The following is a 15965-nucleotide window of genomic DNA, read 5'->3' on the forward strand; positions in this document are numbered from 1 at the left end:
GCTCACAGCGGAGGAGCCTGAGGTGGGGCTCGATCCCATAATGCCGAATCACGCCCTGAGCCGAAGGCAGACGCTTAACAACTGCGCCACCCAGGCGCCCCTAAACATAAATCTTAAACATGGATAAATACTAACATTTGCTATCAGAACAAAGAATATGAAAATAATCTGACTTTTTAAAAATTTTTATTTATTTATTTGAGAGAAAGAGAGAGAATGAGCAATGCGGAGGGGCCGAGGAGGGGGAAGGGAGGGCTAAGAGAAGCGGACTCCCTGCTGAGCAGGGAGCCTGATGCAGGGCTTGATCCCAAGACCCCAGGATCATGAACTGAGCCAAAGGAAGAAGTTTAACCGACTGAGCCACCCAGTCACCCCGAAAATAATCTGACTTTTTAAAAAGGGAAGAAAAGCACAGCTTTATTGGCTGTCAGTGACCTAGCTCTTCAGTGTCAAACTTATCAGTTCAATAACCATCTAATAGGAATTTTTGTTCAAATCAGGTTTTTCTACAAAGAAGAAACATCATTTTTAGCACAACAGCAGTCAGCGCTGTCTAGTGTAGAAACTGATGTGGGAAAAAAAAGGGAGCTTTAGATCTCTATTTTATATTTATGTGTGTATATATATAAATATATGTGTGTGTATGTGTGTGTGTGTGTGTGTGTGTATACACATATACATAAATGTGTAAAGAAAATCAAGAATATATTATTAATAGGGCACCTGGCTGCCTCAGTCAATAGAGCATATGACTCTTAACATCAGGGTCCTGAGTTTGAGCCCCACATTGGGCCGAGAGCTTACTTTAAAAAAAAAAAGAATACATTATCAATAAAATTTGTCCAAATCATACAATGTAGCAAACTGCACAAATCTCAACTGTCTGTGGAACGAGAATGTTTTTTAAGTTTATTTATTTAAGTAATTTCTACAACCAACGTGGGGCTTAAACTCAAGACCCTAAGATCAAGAGTTGCATGCTCTTCCAACTCAGTCGGCCAGGTGCCCTGAGCAAGACCATTTTCTAGGTTACAACTTATTTTTTCTTAACGGTTATTACAAGAGTTTCCACAGGAAGTAGTTTTGGGGGAGTGAGGGGAAGAAAGTCATTTCTAAGAAGGTGGTATTTAATGAATTAAGCAACCCTATTACAGTTTAACACAGTCACAATTTAATTCATCTAGGAAGAAAGATATCAGAGTCATTTATCCACTGCATTTATGAGAAACGGAAAGGTAGAATAAAACAAAATCAAAGAACCAGCCAGCTCCCTGCCTTCTAGCCAAAAGTTTAAGTGGTAAACCTTCAGAAGAGCTATTAATGAATTGGGAAACATTATGTTTCACTTTCTTTCATTATTCCTCAGGCACTCTACTGGAGATGTAAGACACAACACAAGTCAAAAGTCAGAATATAAATAAGAATCAAGATGTATACATAATCCACATCTGAATATTTAATACCTACAAAATAAAACTGGTTGAAAAACTTCACAGGATTATTCCTATAAAATATTAGGCAGAAAGAAACTACAAGCCTAAGTCACAAAGCTTTCCCAAAAAGCAAAAAAATGACTGCTTAAAAAAATTACAGTTAATATGGAATAACACAGCAACAGATAAGTTCTTAAACTAAAGAAAGGCTTGGTATACTGTATGCTGCTGAAATCAATCACCTCTCTAGTCTAGAACTAAAAGAAAATCAGAAATGGCTTTCTTTCCCCAGAAAAGAATTCCAAACTAATCATCTGCAGCTGCCTGACAGGACAAAATTTCTTACTTTTGGTCTCAAAAATTAAGATTCCTCTTACTGTTTATTCAAATGAAGGAAAATGTGATGAAAATGTCTTCATGAGCTCTAGTTTATTAACAATCAAAGTCTAACCAACTAAAATAGGGAAGCTGAAGGGACTCCATTTTAGAAACACTCCATCTCTGCTCTTTTTCTGTTAGGCTTCATTTACTCATGTTCTGTATTTTGTTTCTGAATCAGCCAGAGAAACTATGTCCCCACTTCAAGGGAGAAGCAAGAAAGTGAATCATTCTCTGAGTTTTGTCCTAGGCCCCAAACACCTAACAACATCCAAGAAGAGCCAGATCCTGAACATGTTCGAGGACATTAGCTTTGAACAAACCTCAGCTGACACTGGCATCAAAAGCCCTACCTTTGGTCATTTATGAAATGACACCTATTGTTCACCTGACACCTTTGACTGGACCCTACCCAGGATTCCTGAAGGAACACATACCCTAGACCTCTTTCCAATATAAATCTCTAACCCCAAACAACGACAAGACTCATTCTCCTCTCCTTTTCAAGTCTCCCAGACACTCCATCTGCTAGTCTCGGTACTCACGACTACTCAATAAACTCTGTTTTCACTTTTTCCTGCTCATATTTGATTTCTATCCTGCATGAAGCCAAGAACCCTCTTGGCTGCTCCTGTGGGAGCATCCCTGGGTTCTTGGACCCAAACTACCTACGTCACAACCAAGTGTTATAAATTTAAAAAGGCCTACATGAAATGGATTTTATCCCATGGTAAATATTTATATTGTTATTGAATTGGTAACTTTCTGACTTAAGTGCTAGATAGATTCAACTTGATCAAGTGGCTAATAACTTAAAGACCAGTATTTGGTTAACAATGATTTCTAGGATATTTTGCCAAGACGATTTTAAGGAAACCAAATTTCAAAAAGGGACCTACTTTTCAACAGTCCTTTCCTACCCATATGAAATGAGACTCTTAAACCAAAGAGACTAAGTCTCACTTCAAACCCTCCCATATTGTCTTTTTAAATTCTAGTGACTTAATGAGAAAAAAAAAAGTTTTCTCTTCAACATTTTAAACATAAACAGATTTCTAAGCTCACACTGCTTTTTAACCAATGATCTACAAAACTCAGACAACAAAACACTAAGCACAGCTCAAGCTTTTACACTCTAAGAGAACCAACATTCCCAGTGCTCTACATATGGATGGGTTTTCCAAACTCTATAATGACAGTCCAAGACAATTTAGACATATAGACATATAATAACAACTCAAGACAATTCAGAAATACACATCCTTTCCAAATCCAAAAAGAGTGATTACATCAAATAGGAATGTGCCTAAATTTCACAAATATACCATATATCTTCTCCAATATTCTACTCAATTTCTTTTGACAGCTAATTTAAAACTGCTTTTTTTTTTTTTACAAGTCTGTATATAAGTTTAGTAATTCAGAAACCTTTAAAACCAAAGTTTTGGTGATAAATTACAATAAGAGGGGGAGCAACATACTGTAAATCAATTTATCAAGTTGACTTAGCAAAAAAATACACTTAAGTTGATATAAAAATTTGTGAACAGGGCACTCAAAGAATTGGTCTCTCTACTAAAAAAATCATAGGCTGGCAAAAACTGACAGAATCAACTCTCGAATCAAAAACTTAAAACAACCAAGGAAATACTTAATGAAGAAAAAGGCTGCTGAATTTTGGTAGGAAGGCACTGTGGCATTTTTGTTGACCTGTCTACTCTCTCCCACTGTCCAGAGAAGCAGTGCCGGCTGTGGGGACAGAAGCTTGTCTTCCTGTTGCAGCTTACTGGTAGGTGGGGGCTAAAACAGACCTTGTTCTTAAAAGACTGTTTTAACCTGTCTGGCAGTTCCCTGGGGGGCTGGTGCAGAGGCTAATATTTACTTCAAAACACCACTCCAATGCAGCTACAATGACTTTCTGGGTGTCTGCCAAAAGGTTAAGGCCATACATTAGCAGACAAAGGACTAGGAATAAGACAAGCAGCAGACACAACCAAAAGCCAGGGAAGAAAGACGCCAAAGAGAAAGTTTTGTGAGGGAACAGGGGCTTGGATGGGCTGCCATATATACCAGGGAAGACAGAGTGCAAAACGCATGCCTATAACCAGATGTGTGCTCAGAAAGACCTGAGAAGACCCTAGACTTGCACCCTGACAGACCTGTGGATTTGGCACAAGCAGGTGAAGGTGAAGGTGAAGGTGAAGGTGAAGGTGAAGAAGCGCTGTAGACAACCTAGGCTCAATGATCAAGAAGTGCTCCAACTCAAAGACAAGCTACAAAGACCAAGAGAGTAGTAATTGTTTCTCCTCTCTGAATCAAAAAAAAAAGCTGTCTGCTGAGAAAATGGAACAGAAATGTCAATGACCATACATAAAAAGAAATACAGTCTTTGCGGGGGGGGAGGGGGGGACCTGTTTTTTTTTTTGTTTTTTTTGTTTTTTTTTAAGAAAAGTCACTGAACAAATTCAACCACTGCAACCCTCAACAATCAAAAACAACAAACCTTAGGGAAGGGTAGAATCTAATGTACAAAATTATGACAGTATAACATTCAAAATACAAAGTTTTCAACAAAAAAACTACAAATACAAAAAACCCCAAAAGTATGACCTATTCACAGGAAAAAAATGGACTGACAGAAATCATCCCTCAGCAAGGCCAGACATTGGACTTACTAGAATGACTTTAAATCAACTGTTTTAAATATGCTCAATAAACTAAAAAAACCATGGACAAAGAACTAAAGGAAATCAGGAAAACAATAATAATAATAAAAAAAAGACTATCAATTGAGAGAAAGAAAACATAAAAAAGAAACAAACAGAAATCCTGATGCTGAAAGTACAACTGAAATCATAAGTTCACTGGAGGGGTTCAACAGCAGATCTGAACAAGGAGGGGCAAAAATGAGCAAACAAAAAGACAGGACAATTGAAATTAACCAGTCTGAAGGACAGAGAGAAAAAAAATAAAGAAAAATGAACAGAGCTTAAAGTACCTGTGGGACATCATCAAACATACCAATATAAGTATAATGTAGTCTCAGGGAGGAAAAAAAAAGAAATGGGCAGAAAGAATATTTGAAAAGATAATTAAAAACAAAATCTTCCAAAATTTAATAAAAGACATGAATCTATATATCAAAGAAGCTCAATAAACTCCAAACAGGAAAAACTCAAAGCCATCTAGACTGACAGACATAATCAAACTGTTGAAAGACAAAGACACAATCTTGAAAACAGCAAAGGTGAAGCAACTCATCATGTTCTCAATAAGATTAGCAGCCATTTCTTATTAGAAACCATGGAGGCTAGAACCAGTGGACACACTAAAATGCTGGGGCGGGGGGGGGGAGATCAAAAAGAAGTCTACAACCAGCAAAACTATCTTTCAAAAATAAAGAAAAATTAAGACATTCCCATTTAACCAAAAGCTATTAATTATAGCTAACAAAATAATTCATTGCTAGCAGACATGCCCCACAAGAAATGCTAAAGTAGAGTCCTTCAAGCTAAAACAAAAGGAGAGCAGAAAGCAACTCAAAGCCGTATAAAGAAATAAACTCCAGTAAACGTAACTACACAGGGAAATATAAATGCCAGCATTATTGTATTTTGACTTTGTAACTCCTCTATTTTTCCTGATTTATATAATATACTTATAAATGTATGGTTAATGGGCACAGAATGCATAAAAATGTAATTTGTGACACCAACACGAAGGTGTAAGGAAAAGTAAGCTGTAAGGAGTGAAGTTTTTGCATGCTATTGAAGTAAAGTTGGTATGAATTCAAACCACTGTTCTAAATTTAGGATTTTTGTTTGTTTGTTTTAGATTTTATTTATTTATTTGTCAGAGAGAGAGAAAGCGTGCACGCACAAGCAGGGAGAGTAGCAGGCAGAGGGAAAAGCAGGCTCCCCAATAGGCAAGGAGCCCAATGAGGACCTTGATCTCAGAACCCTGGGATCATGACCTGAGCCAAAAGCAGACACTTAACTGACTAAGCCACCCAGGCGTCCCTAAATTTAGGATGTTAACTGTAATCCACATCATAACCACTAAGACAATATGTAAAGAAGTATACAGAAAAAAAATTCAGGAGGTAATCAAAATGAATTTTTTAAAAATTTCAACCAAACACAAAAAAAGGGAGATTGGAGAAAGTGAAGAACATAAAAAACATAACACATATAGAAAACAAATAGCAAAATGGGATAAGAAAGTCCTCTATTAATAATCACTTTAAATGTAAATGGATTTACAACTGTGTGGCATACACGTACAATGGAATACTATCTGGTAATTAAAAGCAATGAAATAACGATACGTGCTACAACATGGATGAACTCTGAAAACATTGTTAACTAAAAGAAGCCAGACACAAAAGATTACATAGTATTTAATTCCATTTATAATGAAATGTCCAGAATAGGTACATGTATACAGAAAGAGCCAGCAAATTAGTGGCTACCAGACTCTGGGTAAGGGGAGAGAACATAGTGACTACTAAAAAGTAAAGGTGTTCTTTTGGGAGTGATAAAAATGTTTTACAGTTAACACTGTGGTGATGGTTGCACAATTCAGACTATATGGAAAGTGACTGAATGATTTTAAATGTGTAAATTATTTTGAATGTGAATTATATCTCAGTGAAGTTTTGTGTGTGTGTGTTTTAAACTTTTTTTATGTGGTAGATAGACCAGCACTTTTGGCATGGACTAAGAGCTAGTTAAGAATGCAGAATCTTCTCCCCACCCCACAGCTGCCAAAACAGAATCCAGATGATTCCTTTGCACCTTAAAAGTTAGGATATAATGCCCTGGGGCAACAGTAGGTCACAGTGAGAAAACAGAGACCTAGTTAAGTGGCTTACCTAAGCTCATATGTTCAATTCATAAGACACATTTTACTCTTTGAATCACAGTCGTTTGCAAGTTGGTGTCTCCCAGCAGAAAGGGCACAAATTGTGTCTTTTTCACTTCCTAGCCCTAAAGCCTGGTACAGTGTTCTATATACGATACTCAAACATTTACCAAATGGCTAAAATGACCTCATAACACAGACCAATTTCCAAAGAGAGGCATTACATTTTGCCTAAATTAGCTCCATTACCAAAATAAGTAAATTTAACATAACATGCACTTGTATTCTAGTGAATGTTTGAAAAGATTTTTTTTTCAAAAAACATTGCAAACAAAATCCGAATCTGAGTTTCACCAGAATATCAAGGTTTCGCTGAGTAAATGGAAAATATATTTTGTAACTCAGAAAGTCAGAATGCTCTGACACAGAAAGATAACTCCTCTAATGAAATTAGCCAACACAGAGGGTTTTTTTTTTTAAGATTATTTATTTATTTGACACAGACAGAGAGCACAAGCAGGGGGAGTGGCAGGCAGAAGGAAAGGGAGAAGCAGGTTCCCTGAAGAGCAGAGGGAGCCCGATGTGGGACTTGATCCCAGAACCCCAGGACCATGACCTGAGAAGGCAGACGCTTAACCAACTGAGCCACCCAGCCGCCCTTATTCATGGTTCTCAACAAAAGTGTGCACAAAACTGTGAGCTTTACAGAAACAGGCATAAAGGCTAAGTAAAGTTTCAGTCAAGAAGACTATCTTTGACTCCTTCCATTGGTAGGTAACCAAAGTAGATCTGTGCTCATTATCTTTGGTTTTTACAGGGGAACTAAAGAATAGAAAGGAATAACCTAAAGCAACCAAAATCTACTCACTAAGCTGAACTACTATTCTATAATAAAGTATATGGATTTGTGATGTTAAAAAGGCTCACTATGTAATGCCAACTGCCTTCATTTAAGTTTGACTTCTGAGGAAAGCCCCAGTAGGCTTTCACTCCTAGTGGAGATATCTTTTGGCCTAGGTTTAAATGGTCCAATTGATAATCTAGGGTCATAAAAATGGCTAATTCTTGGCCCTCGGGCATACAACTGATAAGCTGTCTTTAAAAGTTTGATACATTTAGAAAATCATATAAAAAACATAAAAAAAAAAGAATGCAATTGTACCCAGTGTCTAGATCTTGAAGACAGTTTCAAAGAATGATATAGGCTACCCACAAGCAAGTGAGCCACAAAAGAAAGTGTCAGTGGAATTACTCATTCAGAACCTCAAGTAAAAGAAAAATCTTGCTACATTTCAGGCACCATTTCAGGCTTAGTCAGAAAATTAAAGCTGAGAGAAGTAAAATATTTTCAATAGAAGAAAGAAACCCTCTTTTCCTTTGACTCTTAGATTGTTTTCTCTCACAAAGAATCCTTTGTCCAAATGTTGATACAGACTTTACCTGAAACAATAAGAAAAAAATGCTACCCCGTTTCCAAAAAGGCAAAATGTACTGTTACGGAGGTATGGTCTGTAAGACTCCTTCATCTAAAGTCACAGTCTGACCAATCCATTAGCCACCACCAATTAATGCTCAGTGGTGCCACTTCTCAAATACTATCAAAAATTAAAATAAAAACCCTGAGAAAAAAACCCAGAAAACATACTCATAGCTCAATTCCTTTAAGTTTTACTGTCCCAGCTCCACCAGTGACTCTTAAGGCTCCTGAGCTAGTGATAATGAAGGATTGTTGGAAGGCAGGCAGGCAGGGACAAGGCTTTCCACCCCCCACCCCCGCCCTAAGAGGCAACCACCCTTAACAGGATTTTACACCACCCTAGAAAGAGCCCCGCCACCCTTTCCCATGTGACAAAAAACTGACTGGATGACAGGCACAGGGAGGGTTAATCAGATTAAAATAGCCTGCCAACAAGCCCATAAAAACCCCTAGACTTAAAAATTCCAGTGGCAACCCTCTTAGACCCCCTCCTTCCTCGGGAGCTTTGTACTATCACTTTGCTATCCTCAATAAGCCTTAATTTGCTACCCACCACTCTGTCTGGTCTACCTATTCATTCTTTGAAGCAATGTGACTAAAAACCATGGGCACCAACGGAGAAAAAATCCTGTAACAGTAAGGTTACTGCCATCAACACATAGTGTTTCATTCCTTGGCTATGAAAACAAAATACAGAATTCCTTAAGTTATCAACATTAATCTTCTTTAAAAAGGATTTCTAAATCACAGTCTCAGCCTGCTATGGACTGAACTGTGTCCCAGTAAAATTCATGTTGAAGCTTTAATCTCCAATATGATGGTAATTTCCTTGGGAGGTAATTAGAGTTAGATGAGCTTGTGTGGGTGAGGCCCTCGTAATGGGATTAGTGGCTTTATAAGAGGTGGAAGAGAGAGCAATCACTCTCTCAGCCACCAGTCCATGGTATTTGATTACAGTAGCCTGACCTGACTTAAGACACAGCCTACGAACAGATAATACCAAATAAAAGTTGTGTAGCAGTCATGACACTGAACTTGCAGACAAAATGCAACTGAATGCCCAGGCAAGTTTTATAGTCAAAATCTGAACCTTCAAAATTTATGATAGGAACCCTAGAGTTGCAGCATAACAACACTAAAGTGGCAACCTTGGTCTTAGACCACATCATCCACAAGAAGAGAACGATACTATGAAAGTCCCAGACACTTGCTTTATCTAGAGTGAAATTGACACACTTTGTTTTGAGAAATTAATTAATATCTCAAAGGTATGTGAGTTTTCGGTTTCCTTTAAATCTTAATGAAAAGCTTATTTCATACAAGAACATCAAATGACCAGCTAGCCTTAAAAAAACCATCCCAAGATCACCATAGCCAAATTCAGCAAATAACACTCCACTAAGCCAACCTAATTCCAAAAGCTAGTAGCCTGTGTGTCCAGAAGAGAAACTGACCTTAACAGCCTTATTATGTCATAGGTTAGTAGAAGCAACACGAAAGGTTCAAATCTTTTAGGAAGGTTACCTCAATCTAATGTAAAAGTTGTTGTAAAAGTCGGCCTGAGGTACCAAGGTGATAGGTAAAATGAACAGGACAGAAAGTGATAGAGGGAATCAAAGATGTTCAACTATATACATAAACATGGATTAACTAGAAGAAAATCAACCTAACTATAGCACTGCCAAATGAAACATGTGCTAAAGAAAAGTATCTGAAAAGTTAACAGGTAGGGGAAAAACACTAACAACAAATTACTCCACAAAGTACATGCTCTCAATTTTTATAACATCAAGCTTTAAAAGGTCAAGAATTCCCTTACTGAACTCACAGTAAGTCTTCAAAGTATATTTGTTAAGTGGATAAGATACCTACTAATCCAGAATTCTGACTGTTTTTTTCCTATTTGCACATGAACTCTGAAATAATTAATTCTCAGATCAATTAAACCTTATTTAAATGAAAATCCTAAAATACTTTTTTTCCAAGTCAAATGGTGTTTTAAAGTTTCTATGTCATTATACTGCTCAAAATGTTCAAATAATGGGAAACACCATTTTCTTACTGCCCCACTGAGGAGGTCTTCTTCTAAACTGGAAGAGAAGGACTCCAGAATAAATGATGATATGAACTCCATGAATTCAGATTAGGGCCCTCTGGGGAAAAGGAAGATGATTTATATCAAGTGACAGGCCTACCAAATCTCTATGGAATAATAATCCAAGATCTTCTTATAAACTAAGTATTAGGAATAGAAGGGAGAGGAAATGAGTAAAAAACAGTATGACCTAAAGAGATAAACTAAGGGCAGAAAGTAATAAAGCAAAATAACAATATTCCCAATACTTGCTGTATTATCAATTATCTCCACTCACCAATTAAAGCAATCTGGTATCTTCCTAAGGAGAAATTTTAAGTATTTGAAGAAAAGGCCATTACTTCAGGAGTAAGTGAAGTCTGTTCTTCTTATAGTTCAGGAAGGTTCTTTAGGCTTTCCATAACCTCTAAGAACACTCAGATTTTGGGACATAGTAAGTATTCAAAGACTGACACCTCTATAGGTATTAATGAGCAGCCTGTTAATTCCAAAAGTAGATGAGACTGGCATACTAAACTAGGTGCCTAACTCCATTTTCTAGCCCGTCAATCTATTCTACACACTGTGGCCAGATTATGGGTAAGATCATTTGCCAGCTGCATATGACCTTCAAAGCTAAATCCTAACCAATAAAATCTGAAGTAGAGCATCCAAGGCCCCCCCAAATCTGATTCCACCATACATTTTCTACCCGTAACATATTCTAGCCCGGTACTATATACTGGGACATTCACAGTGATCTGAATATTGCTGCTTCATGGTCTTCCTCATCTCTGCCCAGCACTACCCTTTGGTTCTCACCACCAAAGTCATGTTGTCTAAGGCATTATCTGATTTTCACTGAAATTAGAAGTAACCGCTCCTTTCTCTGAATTTTCACACTCCATTTTTTGTACTTCTCTTAGTCATTTACCAGGCTCTATCTTATTTTCTGGTGAGTGATTTATGTACACAAATAGTATGCTCCCCGATCACAAGAACTCATTACATCATCTTTGTGTCTCCCACAAGGCCTACTACACATTTCTATAAAGATCAGCTGATTGACTAATGGACACCTCAAAAACTCTGTGGTAAAGATAAATACATTTTAAGAAAAAAAGACATGTTTATATATGTTACATTTTAAACTTGAAAATCAAGAGTCCAAATCAACTATGCATTAATTCTTAAAATTACTAATGTCCATCCTTTAGTCTACATCCAAGTATTTTCACTTCTCACAAACAGATAACCAAATGCTATGGTCTGAATATGGGTACCCCCCCTTCCAACTTTATATATTGAAATCCTAACTCTCAAACATGAGGTATTGGGAGGTGTGACTTTTCAGATGTGCTTAGGTAATGAGGGTGGAGCTCTCACAAATGGAATTAGTGTTCTTATAAAAGAGACCTCATAGAGCTCCCTATCCCCTTCCACCATCTGAGGACAGACAGAAGACACCAGCTCTGAACCAGAAGAGGGCCTCCTCCAAACACAACTGGGTTGGACCCTTGATCTTGGATTTCCCAGCCTCCAGAACTATGAGAAATAATTTTCTGTTGTTTGTAAGCGACCCGGGCTATGGTATTTTGCTACAGCAGCCCAAAGAAATTAAAACACCAAACTTACCTCAAACAAGCGTAAATCAGCAGGAACTCTGTCCCCAACAGAAAGGCAAACTGTATCACCTGGAACCAAGTCTCGAGCAAGTGTATGTTCCAATTTTCCTTCACGCACACTATAACATGAAACAGAAACAACCATGGCTGAAAAAAGAAAGCCACACCAGTTATTTAAAAAAAATGCTTTCTAGTGGGCTTACCTGAGGAAAAACATATTGTAGTATTATTATCACTTCAAAGAAGGTAGGTCAAATATAAGAAACTAAGCAAACAATTATTTTTCTATTCTTGGTAATTAAGATGTTCAGATTACCAAAAAAGCATTGGAAGAAGTAACCAGTTATTGTTCAAATGTGAAATGTGAAAACTGAAGCAACCTTCTTATTCATCTGGGTCTGTCTGATTGTACATCACTGCAACCCCAACAGTGCTTAGCACATAGTCACACACACACAAAAAACTGTCTCAATAATCTTAACATTACAACTTAAAAGTTCTAATATTACAACTTGCTACACTGAACAGAACATGAATTTTTCATGTCAGACTAATGATTTCTACCTTATGTTTAGACAAATCTGGTGACACAAAGTATATTGTACTACTCACATTCAATTTCTATTTTTAAGAGTGAAAATCCATTTTCATTTGTCTCCATGTATTCTTTTTTAATTGATACGTTAGTCACCATACAGTACATCATTAGTTTTTGATGTAGTTTTTTATTTCCTCTCTGATTTCTTGGTTGGCCCATTCATTGTTTAGTAGCATGCCATGTAGCTTCCATGTATTTGTGTTCTTTCCAGATTTTTTCTTGTGATATTTCCAGTTTCATACCATTGTGGTCAGAAAAGATGCATGATATAATTTTAATATTTTTGAATTTATTGAGACTTGTTTTGTGGCCTAATATATGATCTATTCTAAAGAATGTTCCATGTGCACTTGAAAAGAATATGTACTCCACTGTTTTTGGATGGAATGTTCTGAATATACCTATTAGGTCAAGTTAGTCTCATGTGTCACTCAAAATCATTGTTTCCTTGCTGATTTTCTAAAAAAAAAATCAACGGTCTAAAATCTTTGGGACACAGCAAAAATTGTTCTAAGAGGGAAGTTTATAGCAATACAGGCCTACCTCAGGAAACAAGAAAAATCTCAAATAAACCTTACACCTAAAGAAGCTGGAAAAAGGAGAATAAACCCAAAGCCAGTAGAAGGAAGAAAATAATAAAGATTAGAGCAGAAATAAATAAAATGGAGACTAAAAAAAACACAACAGAACAGATCAATAAAGCTAGGAGCCAGTTCTTTGAAAAGATCAACAAAATTGATAAACCTTTAGCCAGACTCAAGAAAACAAGAGGGAGGACTCAAATAAAATCAGAAATGAAGTAGGAAAAATAACAAACAATACCACAGAAATAAAAAGAATTATAAGAGAATATTATGACAAATTATATGCCAACAAATTGGACAACTTTGAAGAAATGGATAAATTCCTAGAAACATATAAACTTCCAAGACTAAATCAAAAAGAAAGAAAATTGAACAGACCAATTACTAGCAATGGAATTGAATCAGTAGTCAAAATATTCCCAGTAAAAGTCCAGGACCAGGTGGATTCACAGGTGAATTTTATCAAACATTTATAAAGAAGACTTAATACCTATTCTTCTCAAATAATTCCAAAAATAGAAGACAAAGAAAAGCTTCCAAATTCATTATATGAGAACAGCATTACCCTGACACCAAAACCAGATTAACACACTACAAAAAAACAAAAACTACAGGCCAATGTCTCTGATGAAGACAGATGTAAAAATCCTCAACAAAATATAAGCAAACCAAATCCAACAACACATTAAAAATATCATTCACCACGATCAAGTGGGATTTATTCCAGAAATGCAAGGGTAGTTCAATATTCCCAAATCAATCAACATGATGCATTGTATTAGCAAGAGAAACGATAAAAACTATATGATCATCTCAACAGATGCAGAAAAAGCATTTAACAAAGTACAACATCCATTCATGACAAAAATTCAACAAAGTAGGTTTAGAGGGAACATACATCAACATAATAAAGGCCTTATATGAGAAACCCACAGCTAACATGATACTCAATGATGAAAAAGAGCTTTTCCTCTAAGATCAGGAACAAGGCAAAGATGTCCACTCTCACCACTTTTATTCAACACAGTAACTAGAAGGCCTTGACACAGCAATCAGACAAGGAAAAAAAAGAATCCAGTTTGCTAAGGAGGAAATAAAACTGTCACTATTTGCAGATGACATGTTACTATATGTAGAAAAACCCTACAGATTCCACCTAAAAACTACTGGAACTGATAATGAATTCAGTAAAGTAACTGGATACAAAATTAATATGCAGAAATCTGTTGCATTTCTATGCACTAACAAAGATGAAGCAGAAAGAGAAATTAAGAAAACAATCCCATGTACGACTGCACCAAAAAGAATGAAATACCCAGAAATAAACTTAACCACAGAGATTAAATACCTATACTCCAAAAGCTATAAACACTGATGAAAGAAAGTGAAGATGACACAAACAAATGGGAAGACAGACACATAGATCAATGGAACAGAATACAGAGCCCAGAAATAAACCCACGCTTATATAGTCAATTAACCTACGACAAAAGAGGCAAGAACATACAATGGGGAAAAGACATCTCTTCAATAAATGGTATTGGGAAAACTGGACAGCTACATGCAAAAGAATGAAACTAAACCACTTTCTTTCACCATACACAAAAATAAACTCAAAATGAATTAAGACCTAAATGTAAGACCTAAAACTATAAAACACCTAGAAGAAAAAACAGGCAGTAATTTCTTTGACATCTGCCACAGAAACATTCTTCTAGATATGTCTCCTCAGGCAAGAGAAACAAAAGCAAAAATTAACTGTTGGGACTACATGAAAATAAAAAGCTTGTGCACAACAAAAGAAACCATTAAAAAAGAGAAAAAAAAAAAAAAAACACAGCCCAGCAACCTACTGAATGGAGAAGATATCTGCAAATAATATATCCAATAAGGGGCTAATATAATATCCAAAAGATCTAAAAGAACTCCTACAACTCGACACACACACACACACACACACACACACACAAAACAAAAAAACAAAAAAAAACCCACACACAACAAATACTCTGATTAAAAAGGGGCAGAGGACATGAATAAACAGTTTTCCAGGAAAGACACACAGATGGCCAACAGACACATGAAAAGATCTTCGACATCACTAATCATCAGGAAATGCAAATCAAAACCACAATACGATATCACTTTACATCCGTCAGAATGGCTACAACCAAAAAGACAAACAAGTGTTGGTGAGGATGTGGAGAAGAAGGAACCTTCATGCACTGTTGGTGGGATGCAAATTGGTGCAGCCACTGTGGAAAACAGTATGGACATTCCTCAAAAAATTAAAAGTAGAATTACCATATGATCCAGTAATTCCACTACTAAGTATTTACCAAAAGAAAATGAAAACACTAATTCAAACAGATATATGCATCCCTATGTTTATTGCAGCATTATTTGCAATAGCCAAGATACGCAAGCAACCCAAGTGTCCATCCACAGATGAATGGATAAAGACAATGTGGCACATGTACTCACACACACACACACACACACACACACACACGAATATTACTCAGCCATAAAAAAGAATGAGATTTTCACCATTTGCAACAACACAGATTGACCTAGAGAGGGTATAATGCTAAGTGAAATAATTTAGACAGAGGAAGACAAATACTGTATGACTTCACTCATATATGGAGTTAAAGAAGCAAAACAAATCAACAAAGAAAAAAGTGCCAAACAACAACAACAAAAAAAACAGACTCTTAAATACTGAGAAGAAGCTGGTCTTGCCGGAGGGAAGATAAGTGAGGGTATGGGTAAAACAGATAAAGGGGATTAAGAACATACTTACAGTGGTGAGTACTGAGTAATGTATAAAACTGCTGAATCATTATATTATACACCTGAAACTAATATAGCACTGTATACTAATTATACTTCAATTAAAAAAAAATAGAAATCCATATCAGAAACAAGGA

At 36.4% G+C, this 15965-nt stretch overlaps 1 protein-coding gene across 4 annotated transcripts in view; it reads right to left on the minus strand.

Moving 5' to 3' along the window:
• Positions 1–15965, minus strand: part of ATP2C1 (ATPase secretory pathway Ca2+ transporting 1) — a 160126-nt gene that overhangs the window by 61501 nt on the left and 82660 nt on the right. For all 4 annotated transcript variants that reach the window (XM_040636815.1, XM_008708771.2, XM_040636817.1 and 1 more), the window contains exon 7: positions 11861–11969. In XM_040636815.1, coding sequence (XP_040492749.1) covers positions 11861–11969 — 109 coding nt within the window. The remainder of the gene's footprint in view (positions 1–11860; positions 11970–15965) is intronic.

Source organism: Ursus maritimus, unplaced genomic scaffold (genome assembly GCF_017311325.1).
Source record: "Ursus maritimus isolate PB19 unplaced genomic scaffold, ASM1731132v1 scaffold_20, whole genome shotgun sequence".
Classification (NCBI taxonomy): Eukaryota; Metazoa; Chordata; class Mammalia; order Carnivora; family Ursidae; genus Ursus; species Ursus maritimus.